The sequence below is a fragment of the Sinocyclocheilus anshuiensis genome, unplaced genomic scaffold (genome assembly GCF_001515605.1).
Source record: "Sinocyclocheilus anshuiensis isolate Anshui unplaced genomic scaffold, SAMN03320099.WGS_v1.1 scaffold63, whole genome shotgun sequence".
In the NCBI taxonomy this organism is placed as follows: Eukaryota; Metazoa; Chordata; class Actinopteri; order Cypriniformes; family Cyprinidae; genus Sinocyclocheilus; species Sinocyclocheilus anshuiensis.
In genome coordinates this window covers 936,207-960,876 of record NW_015552625.1, presented here as the reverse complement: position 1 = coordinate 960,876, position 24,670 = coordinate 936,207, and the positions used below count along the sequence as shown (strand labels likewise).

General features: G+C 37.5%; 1 protein-coding gene across 3 annotated transcripts in view; it reads right to left on the bottom strand.

Moving 5' to 3' along the window:
- Positions 1-24,670, bottom strand: part of adka (adenosine kinase a) — a 168,332-nt gene that overhangs the window by 109,155 nt on the left and 34,507 nt on the right. For all 3 annotated transcript variants that reach the window (XM_016457851.1, XM_016457852.1, XM_016457853.1), the window contains exon 4: positions 18,667-18,745. In XM_016457851.1, coding sequence (XP_016313337.1) covers positions 18,667-18,745 — 79 coding nt within the window. The remainder of the gene's footprint in view (positions 1-18,666; positions 18,746-24,670) is intronic.

Below are 24,670 nucleotides of genomic sequence, written 5' to 3'. Positions count from 1 at the left end.
TTCACATCGCTGTGGAGGAATTTTGGCCCACTCTTCTTTGCAGAATTGTTTTAATTCAGCCACATTGGAGGGTTTTCGAGCATGAATGGACTGTTTAAGCATCTCAATCGGATTTAAGTAAAGCAGGTACAGAAGTAGCTCTGTACAGCAAAGGCAATATATCAAAACAACGAGACAACACAGTAACACCTGTTCAGGGTGCACGCTACCATTTCTCTTTCTCACACGCTCTCTTTTTTAAAGACAAATATAGTTGCAATTGCAGCTTGTCACAGGGTGACCTGCTTCCTCAGCAGACCTCCTGTAGGTCTCCAGAGATGCTCTGGCACTGATCTTAGCACAGCTGCACCTCACCAATCTCAGCCGCCAATCAAAATACGACCTTCCTTTTCTTTTCAAGAGCACGCCGGAGATGCTCCCGTGTTCGCACACAACTACAGCTATTGCTATGCTAATTCCTGTCTAATTTCTCACCCCCCTTCTCTCCCCTCCTCCTGTCACTTAGACAAACAGAGGTCGTCAAACATCCCAGAAAGCATGGCAGGCTCTCCCCAAGCGGCATGCCGATTTTTATGAATTATGGAGAGCGCTGTAAAGCATACTGCCTTCACTTTAATTAGGTTGAGTGTGGAGGGCCGTCTCTATGGGAAGTCTAGAAGCAGCATGTAAGACAACTCCTGCTCTGTACTGTAATATCCCTGGGCACGAACGTCCACGCTACACTCTACGCCAGGTTGCCAACATCTACAAATCGAGTGAATGGCAATTAATTTGTCCAAATGTTTCTTCTTTTTTTCTAACAAGAAGATCTTCTCAAAAAGAAGCACATTTTGGAAAGTTTGGTATAGGTTTCAATGACAGACAAACTGAAGCATGTCTGCAACTAGACTCAACTTTGCAGATCAGTAATCTGTAGGCTAGTTGAACCCTGACCCAAGTAATTAATTAATAAATCATGTCAGCAATTAGAACACTAAGCATCATTCACAAGTCAAATTACTGGTAATTCAACTCGTATGCTAATGATGAGTCAGCGATGCGAGCAAGACGAACGAGCCGACAGGTAAATCAGCATGACGTTAGCTGTGTGTTTATTAGTGCAAGCTAACAAGGCATGAATTTAACAGCACCACTATACTATAAACCGGCCGAGACAGACAAGCTGGGTGATTATATATTAAAAAAATAAAAAAGCTAACAGTTGGATTTTAAACATCTAATTGGCAGTGGAAACTTAGCCTTTATTGCCTGGGATGATACCAATCAAAACAATGGCAGCACGGATCACTTCACAGGTTAATAGCATGCAGGAGCAACATTTCTATAAAACTTGCAATTACCTTGACAGTTTATGTTCTGAAGGAGCCTGAAGACTCTGGCATCCATCTTGTTTGCTGCTGCAAGCAGTCAGGTTGGAAAAATAAACTTTTCAATGTCATATGGAAATAATATTATTTCTGGGGTGAAATGTGGATCATAATCTGCAATATATAACTCCTTAACCAGCCTTAAAGGGATAGTTCACCAAAAACTCTGTTATCATGTATTCACCCTCATGTCTTTCCAAACCTGTAATACTTTTTTTCTGTGGAACACCAAAAAGGACATTTTTTAATATCTCACAGAGTTTTCATTTTGCTTGGACCAGAGTGACTTTCAGTATACGGAGAGAAAAATACAGTGAAACATTCAAAATATAGTTTGTGTTCCAAAGAAGAATGATGTCAATTTTCACTTTTGAGGGAATTACAGTATTCCTTTAAAATTTAACTTAGCACAAAACAAAAGACTGATTTTAAGCTATTAAAATGAGCTAAAGGAACTAAAATCAGATCTTTGCCAATGCTGAGAACAATTGATGTAACACGAAAACTTTAACAATATCAGAGTTTGACACCAATTTACAGCAAACGATGGCTTCTCAGGAGAGAGCGCAGACTGCCAAAGCTGTAAATCGCTGTGCACAGGTGTGTGCAGTAATTCTTGGAGATGTGAGGCATGTGACAGTAGGCGGACGGTGACAGCAGAACCGACATTGGACGCTCATCTGAAGAATTACAGCCACGGCTGGATCCCAAAGCCATTACACAGCATGCTGTGAAGCGGTCACTCTCAACTCATGCCGAAAACACTGGCCAGGAAGTGCTTCACTTCAGGGATTCTGGTGTAGATGGAGATTTCTGAACATTCCTGTGGCTTCAAGATCATTTTTCAAAGCAAGGATAGATAGTTGAGTTCTTCAGCCATTGGTGCCACTAGATAGAGCCCTAGCCACTATGAGGAACTAAGTCAAGGTTCAAAGTTGTATTTGTCACATGCACAGTGGTACCCAGTAGTACAAAAAAGTGTCCAAAAAAATCACCACAACAACAACTGTGGAACAAGAAAAAATATACATGCTATTTCAAGACAAACTAAGACTTTTAAAGATCAGACAAATATGCTGTATATATAAAAGAAAATGTACAGTTTTAAAGTCCCCCTGTAGTGAAAATCAAGTTTTTTATGTTGTTTATTTGTCTATATGGTGTTTTTAATATGCCTTTAGACAAACCATGTGCCAATCTATTAATCAACACCATTGCTGAGTATTTTCTCCTTAAAACTGTAGTTTCCCAATGGCACTCCCAGAAATACGGTTTGAAACAGCCCTCGGTTTGCTACGAGCAAAAAACCCATGAAGCTGTGGTTTAATGTGAATTTAGAACCGCTAACTTGCATTATAACCTGTGGCAACAGTGTAAAAGTAGCCCGGAGTCAGACCCAGCTCTCCCGCATCGGCATCTGCACTTCACACGCGTATGATCGCGGGCGCGAATTAAGAATCACAAACGGCTTTATTCGAGTCTTCAAGGCATTTTAGGACACAACATCGTCAAGTAAGTAACTTTAACGAATGTTACAGTATTCACTGTAGTTGTCCGCTAGTAAAAACATAGTTTTATCAGTTATTATCCGTGTATGCCATTGTTTTGCGTTTACTACAGTTCAGTGAATCAGGAGGCGCTGGCTGGTGTGACTGATTGGAGGCGAGACTAATTTGCATATTCATAGATCAGCGTAAATATTTGACTACAGGGGGACTTTAAGTATTAAAGGAATAGATGACACAAAAATGAAAATTGTTTTCATTTACTCACCCTCATGTTTTTCATATCATTTACTCACCCTCATGCTATTCCAAACCTGTATAAGTTTCTTTCTTATGTTGAACACAAATGATTTTGAAGAATTGTACTTTTTGCTTGATTACCAGCATTCTTCAAAATATCTTCTTTTATGTTCAACATCAGAAAGAAACTCATACAGGTTTGGAACGACATGAGAGTAAATGATGACAATTTAAATTTTTCAGTGAACTATCCTTTTAAAGACCAGTGCAACAGTAGCATAAATAATGCAAGATTGGAGTGCAAGCTGTGTACAATGACCAAAGATGCAATGAACTTGCAAGAGTGACTGTGCTAAACAAATTAAGAAAAGAAAAAACATTAAGTGTTTATACATATATATATACATATACATATACATATATATACATATACACACACACACACTACTGTTCACAAGTTTCAATACACGTATACATACATACACACATATATACACATACATATATATATATACATATACATATACATATATATACATATACACACACACACACACTACTGTTCACAAGTTTCAAGACAGTAAGTTTTAAAGATTTTTCTCTAATGCTCATCAAGGCTGTATTTATTTGATCCAAAATATAGTATATATAATATACTGTATATAAATGGCTTTATATTGCAAAATATTGTTACAGTTTTAAATAACTGTTTTCTATTTTGATGTTATAAAATGTAATTTATTCCTGAGATGGAAAAACTGAATTTGCAGTCTTGAAATATCACCGGATCCTTCAGAAATCATTCTAATATGCTGATTTGTGGTTAAGAAACATTTATTGTTATCAATGTTGAAAACAGTTGAGCTGCCTAATATTATTGTAGAAACTGCAGTACATTTTTACCAGGATTATTTGATGAATAGAAAGTTCAAAAGAATGGCATTTATTTGAAATGTATATCTTTTGTAACCAATCCTTTGAACGGTAGTTCTATAGAGAGAGAGAGAGAGCGAGAGAGAAACATGCTCTTTTTCATCAGGATCTTTAATAAACTCTGAACAGATAATTGTAAATAGATCTATCTATCTATCTATCTGTCTGTCTGTCTGTCTGTCTGTCTGTCTGTCTAGACAGGCAGACACTGTGGCTCACACAATCTGAACATTCCTTTGAGCCATCTCAAGCAAGGTCACAGACATTTGTATATAAAAGAACAGACTGAGTAATGTCACTAATGACGCAAACTTACAAAAAAAAAAGCAAGAGGAGGAAAAAACTCTACAGATTTGCGATTTGTTTGGGCACACTTAATGACAAGCAGAAACTGATCTGTAACAATGCAGCAGTAAATTGCAGCCTCCAGCCAGTTCTTTTACAGCGAATATTATGGCGATTAAAAACAGACTGAAAAATCCATCCCTGGTGGTCCTCTCAATAACATGGAGACATCATGACTCTTGCCAGCTTTGCTCTTGAAACCTGCCTGCTTCTAATTTTGCAGTAAGAACAGCTCATTTCTGGACAGGCCAAATTCATTCTGTCTTTTTGGTGGGGAGGTACATTCTCCTGTCATCTTGGGAAAACAGGGGCCTCTTTGATGAACTTCTGAGCAAAGACTTTACTTCATCTGCTACTCAACTGTCCAATGTTTAAATAAACAACCAAAGAGCACTTGCTTTATAATCATATCTGGAAACAAGCTAAAGGATTGGGTTTCTATTGTGTGCGACAGCACATAACATAAGCTTTACCTAACCTCATCCATCACCGTGCTTAAATACCCAGTAGAACGAAGCACAACGGCACAACTCACGACACCACAAAATTTATAGACAATAAGGCATAGAAAAGACATGAATCAGTACATTAATCAGCACAAGCTGAGATGTTTTTATGAGTCAGACTTTAACATCTCCATTCTCTTTGAACGTGACAACACTTTAATGCCAAAAGGTTTATCTGACATTTCAGCCATGACCTAGCATTGGCGGAAGTGATCTGTGAATGACGAGACTTCAAAAAGTACCCTACAAACTTGAGTCAAAGCCCTCAAAGAAAGAAGCGAAGCATTTAGGATATGAAAGACGTTCAAATTCCAGCACTTCTTAATGACCCAAATATTCCTGACATCACTCAGTGTGAAAGAACAGAAAGGACATTTTTCAGATCACGACTTCAGAACAGAAAAACAAAATGTTCTGGCTGGAAGGAGAGCGGAAAGATTTCGCTTCTACGCCATTTGGCAGACTTTTCTGGTTTAGTGGCATCCTATGAGCTTTACCATCCAAAAGCCCAGCGCAGTAAGGCAGGCTGCAGCTCTGCAGGGAGCTTGAGCAAGCATGCAATGGTAAGAAGCAGACTGTAAGTATCTTGTCTGTCACATGCAGTGTGTCATCAGGCTCCTGTCATTTCCCCCCATTCATTTTTCAGTCACTCAACACTTAGACTCTCCATCTCCTCTATATATTCCTTCAATACTGTCATTTTGGGAAGTGAATCAGAACACGAAAAGACTGGTACTGACACTACCAGATACGAGGATGTGTCTGGTGTTTGTGAGCTATTCCATTTCAAAATCTCTCACTTTCTATATTAATTGACAGATCGCCACATGACACGTTTGTAAACATTTTTGCACTGCTTAAAAAAAATCTAAATAATACATTAACAAGCACATTTTGTGTGGCTTTTATTTGTCATTACTAATTGTTCATAGTCAGCTACTTCATTGCATGTGACCTTTACACATAAATAAAAAACACATTTGTGCCTTTTAATATTTTTGTGGAAATAGGATTGGATATTTTGAGGGGAAAAAAGCTGAAATAGAAACGTATTAAACATTATTAATGCTACCACTTGTAGGGCCCTATGAAATCCATTATTTTTTTCAAACTCAATTTTTTTCCCCTTTAATTTTTCTGGATTCAGTTTTTTTAAATGGCATTTTATTAATCAAAAAGCAAGCATGTCTAATTAAAATCATGAAACTTTTAATTTCACATCAATTTATTAAAAGTTTAACAAAAAGTACATGTTTAGGGCCCATGAAAAGTTTAATTTTTTCTCACCTTGTGCTTATTGTTACCAAATTCTATGTTTTAGCATGTCTAATTATTTGAATGCATAAAATCAACTTAATTTATTCAAATTAATTCCCACAATAGCCTTATGAAACTTTATTTTCCTCAGAAATTCGGTGTTGTGGAATTTTTCTGGTTATCAAATGAAGGCATAAAACATTAATTTATCTTTCAATTATTGAAAATTAAACAAACTTTATCCGCATCGTGGAAATCATAGGGGCCCTACACTTGTAATACTTGCTGAATAAAACATAAAAAGCACATATTAATGCCTTATTCTGCATGACCATATTTTAGATCCCTTAATACTACCTCATACCTAAACTAAATGTCTACTCTACTATCTTTTAATAAGCAGCAAATTAATTTTGTTGTTCATGGTAAATGGCTAAGGATTTTTTTTTTTTTATCATTTTTAAATGCACAGGCGATTACACTCACAAAGTGCAGCTTCCCACAGCAAAATATTTTAGAGCTGAGCATAATTAGAACAATTAGAACAAAGAAATGTCCATAACTTTACATTTTATTAACTTTCCTTTTCCAGGCCTGGAAACCACAATATGAAAATTCCCTGATATTTCCAGGTTTTCCACGACCGTAGGAACCCTGCATTAGTCATAAACGCCACAGGTGTCAACCTGAATCACTCAGATTACTCATCACTTCATGAAATTTCAACTCCATTTAGATTCAAACATGACTGAAAGTGATGACGTCTGAGTGAGTTGTTTACCTATCCATTGGGTTGTTAATAGCAGTCCATTTCCAACAGTTTCACCCTTTTGTGCCTGTATTCACTGCTGCCACCTCAGAAGGCAACAAGCTCAAAAGACCTCAAGACACTTTTCATGTTGTTTTATTTTTGTACTGCCAATTATTTTCCTTTTCAAACTTTTTTTAAAGAAATGCACTGGCTCCCTTGCCTCCCTGCACTGGAAAAAAAGATTTTGTGGTGTTGTAAAATATATTAAATTAATCATCATAAATTCTACTTGTAATATTAAAAATCAAGAAGAACAACAATTTTCTAAGTAAAATGTACACATTTAATTCATGTAATTAATGAACTGCGTGAGAAGAGTAACTCTTATTAATATTTACTTGCAATATTTATGTTTTATAGTCATTGCACATAAATCTAGAAATATTAAGTACATTTTAATCTAAAAGTTCAGCGCGCTTGAATCCGCGCATGCGTGTTTGGACCCACGCTTTGAATCAGAGGGACGGTTGGGCTTGTCACGGAGGAGATGCATGGCTGGATTTTCTCGTGTTTAAGGTAAGTTTGCCTTTCTGTTTTAGATTTCTGATTTGTAATACTTTGGTCCGTGTGCATTTCGATAGTTTGATTCTTGTTTGCTTGACTCATTATACTGTACATTGACGTTCATATTAATCACATAACCTCATTAAAGTTAACTTGCGTGCGGTCACAGTGAGTGATATTTCAGTGAAAATGTTTTCAATAGTTCAGAGATTCACAAAGCTATTTTTCACGTAAAAACTTGAGCACAATTGGAAATGACTGGAAATTATTTAACATTGTAACTGCTAGCTAGCTAACATCGTTACTAAATAAAACAATCACATAGTTTAGCATAACGCTAGTTTAGTAGGATTTACTTAATATTGTTATAAATGCAAGGTTCCTGTCTATAAAATAATAAATAAACTTTACTTAATTACTTTAAATAAACACTTTTAAATTAATTATAATTACGTAATATTTACTTAATTAGGGTGTAATTAGATTTAATTTCTTCATGAATGTTAAGTTTAGTAAGTAGATTTTACTTAAAATAGTAAGTTGTACTTGATATTAGAGCAGTAAAATTTACTTAAAATGTGTTCGTGCAATTTGTTACCAACATTTTTTTTTAAGTAAATCTTAAGTTATTTTTTTCAGTGTGGAGAAAACGTCTCTGCTCCAGACTATGAAACATTACAATGAGAAAGCAGGTAAAAGACAGTAAGACAGAAGACGCCTTGGGAAAAGAGGATGACGACCCTAAAAGATGACTTTCTGTGTAATTGCTGTTCTTTCTCCTGGTCACATCTGTCATTGATTTTTATCAGGAGGCTTCATCATGACTGCATTAAGACTCCAGCAGAGCAAACATAAACAGAGAGCGAATCCGGGGCTGGCGGGGAACGCACCGAAGCTTAAAAGGCCAAAGCGTCTTTTCATGTAGTCCAGCTAGCCTTTGCACTACTGCCTGAGATCTTTCACATGACTTAAGAGGATTTTGAATGGATCTGGGAAGTCTGACGTGCTACCTTTCCTCACCAGTACAGCTGCTGAGATCCAAGATACAGTTATTGGACCGATGGGTGCGTAAATCGGAGTCTCAGTTTAGCCATAATGATGCTATGGCAGAAACATAACACTACTTTACTTTTCAAACGTTCATCAAAAAAAAAAAAAGGACACTGATGTTGTGCTCCATTATAGACAAATAAACTGGAAGGAAGTGACTAATTTCCTGGACCAAGTCCTAAGTTAGGAAGAAGGGAAAAACACAACACTGATAATATAGTATTTGCTGAGAGAGAAACACTAAACGAGGGCTCTGCCTGTTCTATATCAGGAGCCGGTGCTGATGCCAAATGAACAGCTTTGTTAGTGCTCCAGTTATGAGACGGACTGGGGGCCCAGTGTTCAGCAAGGTGGCACATCATGAATACTGAATGGACGGCTACAAAGCGCCTTATCCTCCAGGATAGGCCGGTGTTAAAGGACAGACAAGACCAGGCTGTGCTCTCTATAAGCTTTGTCCTCAAAAAGATCTATAGCAATTTAGCTTGCAAATGACTAATTCTGCCAAAAATAAAAGAGGGCGCAAAGCACATGGAGTTTGAGTGCGTTTGTGTGTGTGAGAGAATGAGAAAAGAGTTTCGTATTGCACCCTCAAGGCCCCTAAACACACAATTTATATCTATATGTCTCATTCAATCTAAATTGTACAGAGGTTTGTGTCTCAAATGAATCTCTGACGCCTCCCTGGAGTACATAACATTAATCAACAAGCTTACTTATGTGGTGCTATCCACACCGTTAAACCCCCGCCGGCTAATGACGGCTCTGCAAGAGTAAATTAAGCAATATGGAAATCTATACAGCCCACAGCTTGTGAACTGTACCCCGCATATTATCGGTGGTTTAGTCAAGAAATTGATTTTATATGTAGGCACATGATATGGAGCTGATTGTGTAACCACACACTGAACCGCACGGTTTTAGTACTGAATGAATAAGTGCTTTAATTAAGACCTGAGAAAGCTGCAGTCAATTTAATTCAGGGAGCGGTGAGAATTACAACCACACCACCAGTAAAGCCATTGACTAAATCCACTGACTGATTCCTCAGAAGCTCGTGCTGAGGAAAAACAGGATCTGGTTTTAAATCAAAGCCTACTGGATTTTGTTAATAAATCTGTCATTTAAACACTACAAAGGTCTTTTTTAAGCTCCAGGCACGTCAAGTCTAACAACCCATTTTTTATATTTACGGTATTCTATCTCCAACAAGTGGAACGTGTAGGGTCGTTCTTAAAGGGATAGTTCACCCAAAAATAAAAATTTTGCCATTGGTTACTCAACCTTCATGTTGTTCTAAATCAGTATGATAATATATGGAACACAAAACCAAAAATTAGAATTTACAAGCTACTATTTTACATAGTATTAAAGTGACTGGTGATTTACAATAAACAAATGAAACATATCTTTTACATTATATCCCAAATCATACGAATTTATAAGACAGCTTTATGTGAGGTACAACCCCAAATTTAAGTTGTAATCCCCTGCTTCTCTCCAGGGAGCTGCGAACTGCTGCAACAAGATCATTGAGATGAATCAATTCAATTCATGAATCATGAATGAATCAATCATTCACACCAACTGATTCACTGAAAATATTCAGCTTGAATGAGTCGCTCACAAAACGCATCACAACTTCTATGATGAATGTTGACAAGCAGAACTATGATGAACGTCAAAATTTATAGTGAATGATGACTTAAATGAAGGGTTAAAGTGAATGACGGCTGTTCTTCACATAAAGCTTATGTAAGCGTAAAGGTTTTAAAGAGATTGAATGAGGTTGTGAATATATTTGCATCATTTTGCAAATAATTAATTTCACTTTTATGCGTCATATTAAAAATATTTTACAATATTTTATATAGAATTTTTTATACATGAATACAAGCATAGTTTTTATATAATACTTTCGAACAATATTTACCATATATTCTATATATCCTTTTTTTTTTTATTAGTGATTATGGGCCAAATTACAAACAAATTGCAATTAAAGTCATATTTCAAGACTGATGTATTCGGATACGATTTTTAATGAACACAAAATATAATTAAATGACACCTAGAATAATGGCAACTTTAAAAAAAAACAAACAAAAAAAAAACACTTCTGGATTGAGGTTCTACTTGAGCATTACTGGAAAAAAGTGGTCTATCGCATAACTCTAACAGCATTTCCAAGCTTAATTTAGTCATTTTTGCCAACATGGCACGACGCTGCAGTAAACCATAAACCACAAGCCTCAGCTGCATCCTTTATAGTCCATTTAGTGCCAAGTGAGATCTTCATATAATAACTTTAGATTATAATCACTGATCATCAATATCCATCGCTCTGAAATGCATTTTTCAAAGCAGTTTCTCACACACAAACTGAACGTATGTTTTTCATTGATACCAAAACCACGTGCTTGCGAAAGGTCAACTATATTCTGAACGTGTTTTTGTGTGTGGGTGTGTGTGTATATATGCAAATGCTCACGCACAGTATGGCTTTGTTAGTAACAGTGAGAAAAGGTCCTTTTCTGCCATATCCCACATGCCTCATTGCTTCCTCCTACAGTCTGAGCCCCTTCTTTAGTGTGATAGCAAGCGAATGAACAAAAGACAGAGTCTATTTATATCTCTCCCCACCAAGCCCTTCTTGGCGGTTGCCTGCAGTTAATCATTATTCATAATGCGGGGGAAGCGTCACCTTCACTATGTCACGTAACACTAAGTGCTGGAAGGATCTAAGAGTTCTGTGTTCATCACCATTTGTCACATCTGAACGCCTGCATCTATAAATACATGTGGCGTCTATGCATGTGGCACTCACTTTGACCTTTCCACAATGTCCCCAGGCTTGACTCATCTCTGCTGCCTTTGTAACAACACCATGCTATATCATGTAACATAAATGTCACACAATTACAGCACAGAGAATGTGGAACCAGATGCAGTAAATGGCACACTGTCACAATGCTTTCCAGGGTCTGACTCCAAGGGCATGACAAGTGTCGTCCTGAACTGCTAAATCAGAGGTCGCAACCTTGGGCACACGTGCCACCATTGGCACGCAAAGATGTAAGCACTGAAACAAACAATTATTTAAGTAGTTTATTTGAGAAATTAATTGTGAAGTGCTTCGGGATGAACTTATTTATTTATATATTTTTGGCGTTTTTGCCTTTATTTGACAGGACCGTAGTAAGACAGGAAGCGAAGTGGGAGAGAGAGGGGGGACGGGATCGGGAAAGGTCTGTGAACCGGGACTCGAACTCGGGACGAATGTCGACGCGCTGCCCACGAGGCTATCGGAGCCGACAGTATGAATGTTTTTGTCTCTGGGATGTACAAAATGGCTGCATTTATTTAAATCAAAAATACAGTAAAAAAATATTGTGAAATATTATTACAAATTATTATAAATACTTAAATAACTGTTATCTATTTCAACTTAATATAATTTATTTTTTAAATATAATTTAAAGTGCAATTTATTCCTGTGATGACAAAGCTGAATTTTCAGCTGCCATTACTCGTCTTCAGTGTCAATCGTCAAATGAGAAATCATTTTAATGTGTTGGTTTGGTGGTCAAGAAACATTTCTTCTTAATAATGAGAAAATAACATTAACATTTTAATATAATATCAAAATATATAATATCAAAATATATTACTGTAAATACTGTGATATATTTTTCATATTCTTTGAGTAGAAAGTGTAAAAGAACAGCATTTACTGAAATAGAAACTTAAAAAATTAAGCAGGATTAACTTTACTGCTCAATTTAATGCATCTGTGATGAATAAAAGTATCAGTTTCTTAATTAAAAAATAATAATTTCTTGATGTCACCAACAGACTAGTCAATAAACTACAGTATGTAAACTAGCCTGTTTGTGGCACTTTATTTTAAGATCAAATTCTTATTTTAAAGGACCAACTCTTGTAATATGCTCGGTAATATTGACTAGTATTTTGTAAATTTCCTACTGTAAATATATTCAAACTTAATTTTTGATTAGTAATATGCATTGCTAAGAACTTCATTTGGACAACTTTAAAAGCAATTTTCTCAATATTTAGATTTTTTTGCACCCTCAGATTCCAGATTTTCAAATAGTTGCATCTCGGACAAATATTGTCCTATCCTAACAAACCATACATCAATGGAAAGCTTATTTATTCAGCTTTCAGATGATGTATAAATCTCAATTAAAGAAAAACTGACCCTTATGACTGGTTTTGTGGTCCAGGGTCACATATGTATTCGTATGTATTGCCTGTAGCGAGTGTAAGGCAAGGTGATTTTTTTTGTCAAAGTGAAACCATGCCGAATTGATTTATAGGTCACATAAATAAAGCCCAAGACCTAGGACAGTGTGGTAAACGGTGTATCGTCGACCCTTTTAGATTATGAGGTCTTGAGATAAGACAAGAGCACTCTGATAAACGAGAGCGCTCGAAGAGAATTGGGAGCCCCTGCTGGAAGGCCGATGGACTGATCAAACCGAAGATTAGAGCTGTTATGATCTACTCTGCTCTCCGAATCCCTATGAGGCACAAATGGTGAAATATTAGCTGAGACACAGCACATGTGCTCCAGCCACAGACAGGGCAGTCAACAATGGTACAGTCTAGAGTATCCGCCCCTTCACGCTTCCAGTAAACAATGTTTGGGTGGAAGGAAGAGGAAAGGTGTGATTTCACAAGAATCCTGCTAAAGCTCACCGTCAGCATTTGGGTGTAACTGCTCTGGCCTCACGAGAACCGCAGAGCTTCCTGTGCAAGACGGAAATGGATGCCAGTCTGCTGCTCTCCAGGAATGCAAAAGGTGAGTCTGTTATGCTTTTCTTTTTCAGGGCGCTTAATTGTCTGTGACCCTTCATCAAGTCAGGAAGGAAATAAACTGTTCTTGGCAGCGCAGTTGTCCGAGAAGCTGGCGCTTTTGAATGTTAACATTCAATTAACCTTCTGTCGAGAAACGGAGGAGCATGCTTAATGATGGGGCTGTTTTCAGCTTCTCACCACACTGCACATCATCTCCAAAACCTGCAGGTATTTAGCAATCATTAATCAGACAACCTCCCTGTGCTCAAAGTACATTTAACATTCCCTCTGCAGAAATCCAGAACAATGAGGAGGCTTTCACACTTATCTACACGTATCTAAATCCTCAATCGCATACAGTAAGGCACCGAGACATTTTTCTACTTCCATTCTCTCCTTTGTGAATATCGGACACAGATGTTGTGGCCGTTCACCGTGGAGAGTTTAGTGTTCCCTGGTATGTGTCTTGTTAATCTCATGAGCCATCAGAGCTTTCAAACTTTCCTTTCTTTTGCACTGAAATTTCCTTTCGTCCAAACATTTGCCTCTGCCAAGTTTGATACACATGTAACAATTGCCATTTTCTTCCCCTTTCCACTGAGACTAGCTCTTCCATGAAAGACAAAAAATATATTAACTCTGTATCGAGAAAGGTCAGATGGACACAAGAGACTTTTTTTTCAAAGGAAAGCAAAGTAGTAAGTCAAGTCAAACATGAGGTCATGGAACGTTTCGTCTTCTAGTCTGATGTCTGGTTCTAGGCACCAACTTTTCCCCAATTTAAGTTTCCATGCAAAAAATATGAACTGGGAAAGGCCTTTGTGTGCTGAAGAGAGCTAAGTGATTTTCTTCACAGAAGAGTTCCAACTACAGAGTGCACATGTGTTTCCAATAAAAGAGTCCGGTTTGAGTCCAAGGTTGGGCCCCCTCACCACTTTGAAAAAGAATCTGCGAAGGCACCATGGGCCAGCGACAAATGGAAAAAAAAGGAGAACAGAAGAATTTGAGGAAAGAAAGATTGCAGAAGCAAAGATATCCTTTTGCTTGCTTGCTTTTGTTCACCCAAAAATGAAAACTTCCAAACCAGTATGGACTTTCTTCTTTGGAACACAAAAGAAGATATTTTAAAGAATGCTGGTAACCAAACAGTTTTGGTGACTATTGACTTCTATTGTATGGACAAAATTAATTTTTTTTTTTTTTAAATGTCTTCTTTTGTCTTCCACAGAATAAAGAAAGTCATTTAGATTTGGACTGACATGAGGGTAAGCAAATTATGACCATTTTAATTTTTGGATGAACCTTTAATACGAAACACCAATTACATTACACTTATGATGTTAGAAGTTGCTTTCAAAAATGTCAATTTGTAGACAATGAACCTTATTAAGACTCTGCCTGCAACAATTTGCAAGTGCTCAAAAATGGCAACTGTTCAAAGCTGTAGGCCTATCGAGCTCTAGAGGAGTAATTTAACCTCCCAATAGAGGCAGCACCTAACAACTGCTCTCTCTGTTGGTAAGTGTCAGCCTCTTCCCCTCTCAAACTCTCCGTTGCTCAAGGGGCCGCACCAGGGGTGCACATGTAATGGAGCCGAGTCTCGGATCACAGTGCAGAAGAATGCTTGGGGAACATTGTATATACAGTGGAGGAGAGTGTGATTCTCTGCCCTGGCCTTGATGTCTGGGGCTGTAGAGCAGTGCTGGTGCGTTCTCTTTGCAGTGCTATATAAAGAGAATGGGAGATTGTTACTTTCTGCAGGTGAGAGTCTTCATCTGTGAAAATCCTGTGGGGCAGAGTGGTGCCTGTCAGACTAAGACTATATGTCTCCTGCACAAATTTACCAATTCAGACACATCAAAAGAACCATCTGGGGAGGCTTAGAGCTGAACCATTAATAGATTTATATTGACGTCCTAGGCTTTATACAAGAATGAGGAATGTATGCGGTAACAGAATGAAATGTCTTAAAGGGATAGTTCAGACAAAATAAATATTCTGTCATCACTTATTTGCCTTTATGCTGTTCCAAATCCATAGGACTTACTTTCTTCTGTGCAACACAACAAGAGAAATTCTGAAGAATATGCTTGTTGCTCTTTTCCATAGGATTAAAACGCATGAGGACTAGAGTTTTCAAACTTCAAAAAGCATTATAAATGTAACATTTCAAGTTTCATTTCAATATTTTCCAAAGCCATTTGATAGGTTTGTGTGACAAACAAATTAAATGGAATGTTGTAAAACCAGATCAGTCTGGTGCGTGAATTAATAACTGAGAATGAATCTGTAAACCGAATCAACTGATGCACTGAAAAGACCTCATTCAAAATGATGACTAAATCAATCATCAACTGTTATAAAGGAGATCTAGGCCGGATTTTAAGATTTTCAGTGAACAACTTTTCGTCAATGGCAATTTTAGACTATTTCTTACACAAAGATATCAAATGGCTTCAAAAGACATTGAATATAGTGCACAACTCGTGTATTTTGTCATTTTGAAGCTTGACAGTCCCATTATTCCAACTTTTGCATTCTACAGAAGAAAGCAAGTCATACATGAAGGTGAGTAAACGATGACAGAATTTACATTTATGAGTGACTGAACCTTTAAGAAAGACTCTTTGGGGAATGTGTTTGTGCTGTGTGTGTTTCTCTGGAGCGTACAAATGGAATGAAGAGAAAGGAGAGAGGATACGGTGGGAAAAAAATGGTGATGAGTTTGATTTCATGGTCTCAGGAAGAGCAGGGGAGAAGTGAGAAAAGGTGATGCAGAGCAAGCGAGATAGCTCTGCCTCTCCAATGGCTGGTTGTTCTTGTGTAAATGGTCTACCTATCTTGGTCAGGTATTGGGAGGGGAACATGCTCCCTCCCACGTCTGCCAAGCAGTGCCCGAGGCTGAGAGCAGCCTCCGATTGGAGCACCTCATCTCCACATGGGCGCTTTGATGTACGCGCACAAGGCAGCCCATGTCATTGCGTTTGAAAGCTCTTGTTTTCCACAACACCGACACACAGGTTGCATTGCTCCTGGCGTTCCAGGTGCTGCCATGTGTTAATCTCAGAGGCCTGGTTCCGCATCAAGCTTCCCTTCTTACGCGAACCGGCTTTGAAGAGCTGTCTGATCAAACCGCTACTTAACAACCCACATATCACTGGGAGCCTTCGTAATGGGCACAACTTTAACCGCCCCGACTCTGTTATCTGCGATGGCAGGTGAAGAGCTGGAAGATAGCGCAGACATCCTCGCAAGGACGTTTACAGCAAATCCTGTTAAGCAAAATAAATGTTGGAATGCAGCAGAAAAAGAAAGACTTAAATGAAGAATCATTTCTCTAAGTCCTTTCGGGCTGTATTCGGGTCATAACAAATGCGCCTCGGCAACACGAGGAGTCAGACACTAAAGTAATGAAATCACATTTGCTTGCACTGGCAGATTCCCAAATGATTATCCACAGTCTTACCTCATCACACACCGAGGTCTGTATTTCACTGTGATAGATGCACTGCGTGTGAAAGCCTCTGCAGCCTAATGCATCTGTAGATCTGGATGCTGTGCATCATCTGGAGATCATCAGAAAATTCCATGTGTCGGTTTAGATGATATATATCTAAATAACTCCTGTATTTGAGGTCTTAAAAATGTTGATGTCTGCAGCCGCCTGCAAAAGTACACAGCAGTACTGGACATGTGCTGGAGGAATCAAACTACGTCTAGTTGGGCCCTGAGGGCAACAAGGCCATCTGAGCAGATTTCATTCTCTGCTGTGACAGCACCCTACCAGACCATCAGGGACTTAAGATTGTTTCTGTTGTTGGCCTTAAACAATATCACACAAATAAAATATCCCACTCAGATGTGAAGCATCATGTCTTGGGAATTCTCGGAAAAACCTTGAAAAAGGGAAAAGCAATATTTAGACTTTCTGGAAACGCTCGAACCCAAGAATGGCTGCAGTCTAGGCCAGCTAAAGTCAAGGGCTGAAAAGATCTTAAGATAACTGTCTCTCGTTTGGGCTATAAATCAGGGAGATGCATCCAACTTTAAATCTCACTGTGTCTGATGTAACAAATATAAACCTGTAAAACTGGAGCAAAAATGGATCCAAAAAAGATAAATATACTGTTACAGCAAGTTCTTAAAAGTTAAGCTGTGAAAGAATTACTGCTTACAAGTCTCACCGCTGACATTATTCTCACAAAAACGAGATGGTTTTACGGTACATTACTTTTGTACAGGCCTGAGGGCCAGCAATTACCAGAGCTCAAGGTAAAACTGCACCAAAAGTAACAATTTACCCACACATTATCAAACATGCTTCATAATTTACTAATAAAGGCCTATATGTTTATCTAGTTGAGATTACGGTCTCTACAGACACCCTATAGTGACCAAAAACTATGAGATATCTTAGTTTTATCTTATTAACTGTGCGAAATCTCAGAAGTCAGTGTAAACACTTGTAGCTAACAAATGCATATGTTAAAATAAATAAATATTAATAATAATAATAATAATAATAATAATAATGATGATGATGATGATGATGATGATATATCACTATTATTATTATTATTATTAAAATATTAAATAATAATAATAATAAATTACCATTGAATTATAACCCTCCAGAAAACACTTCAAAACTTGACAAACAGAAATATAAACATCAACATAAAAGAAACATAAAAATCTACCAAGGAATTAGATTGCAGATAGCTACAAATTTAACACAGGGACAATCAATCAAGCAATCAATAAAACAAAACTAATGTTTTATTGTTATTATATCTTATGCATTATTTTAAGCTAAATATTTTTATTTTATTTTATAGGTACACCCATAATCATTCAGGATTAGGAATTCTTCTTAATTCTTGAATTATTATAAGTGTACATGGGACCTTTTTATATGGTTAGTAAAAATATATAGGCAAATCATTAAATATCAGTAAATATCAATCTGTATAAAGATGTTCATTGATGACATATATCGCAAACAGACAATCATCTGACATCTTGACCTTTAGAACTCCGCCGAGGAACTCTGCTAGATCCACTAAATGTTAGCATTTTTTTTGTAATCTTTGTGGTTTTACAGACATCCTAGTTGAGCACTTTAGACCACAGAGAATGTACAAAACCACCTGTCCATCTGAGGGAGCTGTGTATGATGCATTTGGCAGACATTTTTATCCAAAGAAACTTATATTGCACTTAAGCTATACATTTTATCCATTCCTGCATTCTCTAGAAATTCATGACCTTGTCATTGCTAGTGCTGCATGCATTTAATACTGGCTACAGCTTTGAGTACCAACCTGTGCAACTTTTACAGAGTTCTGAGTGGCACCTCCAGCGTGATATTCAGCCTTGAATTTCTTGACTATCTCTTCAAACCTAAAGTACAAAACAGAAAGAGAGAAATTAAAAAAAAAAAGATTACACAAGACAAGGAAAAAAAAAACTTTATGCATGCACACAGAATTAAAAACAACAAGTGAGACTTTTGATGACACTGAAACAAGGGTGTTTTATTTTTAACACAGGCCTTGTCCAGAGTACAATCACAAGATCACCCAGTGGAGATGCATCGAGAACAGGAAACCTCAGACACTGTAAACAGGAAATAGAGGAATTGAAGCCTTGTGCCGCAGGGCAGTGAGCCTTCTGAGAAAGTGTGCGTGTACTGTACTTCTGCACGCTTCTTTCAGCGTGTAGAGACGTGCACACAAACACACACAAAAGACCTACACAAAGGCAACAAACGACCTGCCCCATGTCTGGACATTATTACAGAGAAAAGCATCCACCACAAACCTGTATGTGCAACAGATTTGAACAGCATGCAAATAGTCTGAGTCACTGAAGGACGTGACCTCCCATGGCCTCTGCAGTCCAAACACAAGCATCAAAACCACACACACACACCGAGTTCCTCCACACAACACCGATGTCTGAAGCTGATATCTGCTAACAGCTAACGCTCACGTGCATACATGTGCGCATGTAAACAAAAGATGAAGTGTATGAAGAATATTTATCCAGTATTCAAGAACCATCTGACATGATGACAAACTATGTTACACTGATATTAAACAATATTTTCATGCAGTGAATTCAGGGGCAGCTTTTGCTAAGGGAAGTAGGACTCTGAACTGAACATTTTGATTAAAAACTCCAAGTGAATTTGTAAAAAATGCTGACAGATTTCAAATGCATTCCAGAGGCGATACCTACAGTAACATGCTGCCACATACATTAATATATGTGGCCTTTTAAAAGCAAATTAAGAATAAAATCGGAAAGAAAATTCGGTAACACTTTAGTATAGGGACCAATTCTCACTATTAACTAGTTGGTTATTAGCATGCCTATTACTAACATATTGGCTGTTTATTAACACTTATAAAGCATATATTCTGCATTACCATATTCTACATCCCTAATCCTACCAATACCTAAACTTAACAACTACCTTACTATTAATAAGCAGCAAATTAGGAGTTTGAGGCAAAAGTCATAGTTAATGCCTTGTTAATGGCTACAATTGGACCTTAAAATAAAGTGTGACCGTAAATTCTAGTATTTTAGATACTATGGAGTTAAAAAGTGCAATATAGAAAAATGGTTTCACCAACAATAAAAATTAAAGAAATAAACGGATTTGTCACATTAACAATAAGAACTATTAAAAAGGGCTTATCAAATGCGTGTTCATACTAAATGAAAGTTGTGTTTGTGTGCATGCTTAATAACTAGTTTAACATTTCCTTGAGTGCAGTGGTGTTGTAGGTGGTTGCCAAAGCATTGCTATGCGGTTGCTAGGGTGTTTTGGGTGGTCGCTTAGTGAGTCAAACAAAGCTGGTCACAAAGTCTCTACGATATTCAGACAGTAGATATATGGCGAGATATGGAATTTTTAACCGTTTATTGGCTGGGACATTCTGTTTAGGTTAAAAAAAAGAAAGTCAAACTGGCTAGATAAGTAATACGGTAGCACATCTTTCCTCAACGACTCACAATTTGAGGTATCATTCATTTTTGTACAAAACAGACTTCAGTAACTTTCTTACTTAAAGTAGCGACATCTTTTCTTCCATATTGTGACGCACAAAGTGTAAAGGCCCATTCACACCAAGGACGATAATTATAAAGATAACGATAAAGATATAGTTATAAAAATCGTTCTCAATATTAAAGAATATCAGAGTCCACACCACAACTATAACGATAAAGACAGAGAAACGATATCGTTGGAATCACTTTCAAAACGATTTTTCTCCAGCTGATGAACAATAAAAAATTGACAGCCAATCAGAATCCATCCTGCTGTAACGAGCTCAAGAATTTAAAGCGGCAGACGCGTGTGCCCTTAGAATAAAAAGACAATATCGTTCGCTGGTGTGGACGCTAACATCGTTATCTTTATAGTTATCGTTCTTGGTGTGAACGGGGCTTAACAAAGAAGAAAAATGTAGGACGAGGACTTCAATTCAATTCATGGGTTGTTGATTGGACTTTGAGACGTGGCCGATGCAATCAAAAGTGAATGTCCTGCATTCATCACCAGAGAGTAGTCAGAAATTTCCACCTGAAGAGTAATGACAAACTTCATGAGGTCGAACATTCTTAGCAATGAAACATACATGGATGAATGGTTCAAAATGTGATCTTGCAAAAAAGATTGGGTAAAACTAACCCAATACTTAAAGCTGGCCAATAATAATCAGTAATAAGTATTTTTATCTGGCTGGAATCACTATCATTAACAAGGTCTAGTTGTTGTTTTCACACATACTAGGCAAGATGGGTAACCTTAACTAGGTGTGGTTCTCAATGACACAATTCGTGTTCCCATGAACTCAGAGCAAAGCGATGACGGCACTGATGTACCGAGCCCACAGAGACACAAGCGCACAAAAACAGCGCTGCACAGTGCCTAATGAAAAGCTTATCATGTTCCATTAGAAGAGAGTGGCCTTCGGGCACTGAATGGGCCACCCCTGGCTCCCAGCACTTCCTCTGGGAGGAGGGTCAGCTCTCCCACGGATCTGTCACTCCTCTTGTGGCACTGTCAGAGGGGAAAAGCCCATCAAGCAACACTTCATATCCAGCCAAGGAGCAGGAAGAAGCAGCGGGGGGCCGGCTTCAGCGAGGAGGGATCTCACATAACTACACATTTAAGTACTTCCTTTAGCAACAGGAGCTCTGCACGCTTGGCAACAAAAGGCTCAGGCTGGAGATGGCTGGCATGTTGAGGCTCTTCAAGATGCTGGCCGATAACAAATGCACCGGTTTCTCACTCCAGCTCGTCTTCAGCCTTTTGAAGCTTTTGTAAACAGTGGAGTGACACCTCCTGAGAGCATAATCACGTGCGTCTTCCTTGTGTGTGCCTGTGAGGGATGCCTCGTAAAGGGGCCGCTCACCTAAAAATGAAAATTGTCTTAATCACCTTCATACCATTGTTTTTTTACTGACTTGAAACAGAAAGTCCAAGCTGATCTTTTCTATAACATTCAAGAGCCAAAAGCATAATAAAAGTCATCAATACAACTGCGTAAGATTTGTATAGTACACAATAGGTTTGTTTGAATAACAGATGGTCCTTATAGGTCACAGAACATTTTTACCATTACAAAGCTCTAAAACGTACAACCACTTTATTTCAATAATAATTTATTTATTTGGTTGTTTTATGCCAAGCAAGCACCTATTGCTATTTATTATGGAAAGAATAGAGTAAAATGTCCTTAATGTATTCAAATATTTAAATTAAACTACTGGACATATTTAAAAGGAGATTGAGATACACAAAGATAAAATCTATGTAAAGATTTTAGGTGCACTCAAAGATTTTTATGATAAAGTTTTTTTTTGCTGTTGTTGACACTTTAAATCGACACTTTAAATCTACAATACCATTCAAAAGGTTGGGGTCAATAAGATTTTATAAAGACATTAATACTTAGGATGTATTAAATTCAACAAAATAGACAATAAAGACATTTACAAAGTTACCAAAGATTTCTATTTCAAATAAATGTTGCTTTGAACTTTCCATTCTTTAAAGAATCCTGAAAAAAAATCAGTTTCCACAAAACTATTAAGCAACACAATTGTTTTCAACATTGATAATTATAATAAATGTTTAATGAGCAGCAAAATCAGCATATTAGAATGATTTCTGAAGGATCATATGACAATGGAAACTGGAGTAATGGCTGCTGAAAATTCAGCTTTGCCATCACAGAAATAAATTATTTTTTTAAATATATTTACATAGTAAACAGTTATTTAAATTGCAATATTATTTGCAATTTACAATATTTCACAATATTATGGTTTGTACAGTATTTCTGATCAAATAAATGCAGCCTTGGTGAGCATGAAAGACTTCTTTCAAAAATCAAATCACCAATCTCCAAACTTTTTTTTTTTTTTTTTACTTTACCACAAAAGTTGTTTGGACTACAAAAATAGTGCTTGGTGACATCATGATGCAGATCACTGTAGGTTCTTGCATGCCTTATTTTAAAATATTATTATGTCAGCGTACCTCACAGACAGTTAACTTGCAAAATTCAAATATGAAGCAAGATGTGTCCCACTTTTCTTTTTTTTGGAGTCATTATAAGTCACCATCCACTTTCACTGTAATGAAAAGAGACTCTCAAACATTCTCCTTAACATCTCATTTTGTGTTTCATGGAAAAAAGATGATGCATGTCTGTAATGAACTATCCCTTTAAGCTTTTGGTGCATCAAAAATAGTGGAAAAAAACGAATAAAATGTTAAGCATTCGACAGAAGAGAACCAAATGGAGATTTCTGTTTCACACTGCAAACACAGTTCATTGAAGTTTACTTAACCATGCTGTCCGTTTATAAACATCTTGGTATCAGGTAGTAACAATTAAAGTGTTTTTCCAACATTCCCGTGCAGCCTGGGTCAGGGCTGAGTGCAGAGGCCGTCAGCGCCCCCTGTCTGGAGCACGGGACCCTGAACTCTTCATAGCGTGGGAACAATATACACACTTCCTCGGCCTACAGAAAAAAAATACTAACCATTCTGACCACAGTGCGTGGGACTGAGCTAAGCAAGTCAAACCACGAGCATACGTACACACAAACACATTACCCTTTACACACAAGAAAAAAACTCTTGCACTTTGTGCCCAGTGCTTCACTGGAGAACACATCTTACTTCTGGCCTGAAATAGGTCAGGAGAAGAACAGGAGAAGAACTCTGGATGGGAGATTTGCCACAGCGCCTCAGTGTAGGGTTACAGAGCGCCCCACACATACACACACACACACACACACACACACACACTTGCCCCCTCAGAGAAAAACTGAACACACATGCACTCAGAAACTCACAATAAGAATAATAAAAGAGGTAAGGAACATACATGTGAGCATTATTGATTGAAAAAGGCGCTATTCAGAACTGTTTACTACCTCAGCAAAGAAAAAAAAGCAGTCTACCTCACAGCAAGAGGCAGCAGCACCGATGCTCAATATTGACGGCGGTTTTATTTACTGTATAGTAGCTTGACTGGAAGCAGCTGATGTAGCTACATAGGCAATTCACACAAACAAACAGTGAGCCTGCGGGGAGAGGCAGGGACTGTTCATCAATGGCCACAGGCAAACACTGCTCTACACAGCCTTGTGTCTAGGCACTCCACGAACAACATCAAAGCAGCACTCCAGTCAGATTGTGGAAAACACAATCAATTGTGAGAAGCCTCTTATTTCAGAAATGTAAATTGGGCGGCTGTAGAGTGGTGGCAAAGGGAGTAAGTGGTACAGTGGGAGGTGGTGTGAATCAAGGGACGGAAACGGGTTTGAAGTTAGATGTAGTTGTTGCACCTAGTTGCACCTAGCGCACCTCTCGCGCATATCTATGCACAATCAGCTTGTAACACTCCAAAGAGAAAGGAAATTTTGAAATCGCATCATATGACCCCTTTTAAAAGTACTGAATATATCCGGTACCTTGCCTTACTTAGACAAATCTGTGGTACTTTTAAAGTGTCAACAGAAAAACTTTCTTTTTTTTTGTATGTTAAGCCTAAAAAAGTCCTCTACGGACAAACTGATGATAGAAATGCCATTAGCTAGTAATTTTTTTTTTTTAAACAAACATTTAACACACATTTTATTATACATCTCAAAAATTAAGTTTTGATATATTTACAGTAGGAAATTTACAAAACATCTTCATGGAATATGATCTTTACATAACATCCTAATGATTTTTGGCATAAGAAAAAAATCGATAATTTTGACCCATACACTGTATTGTTGGCTATTGCT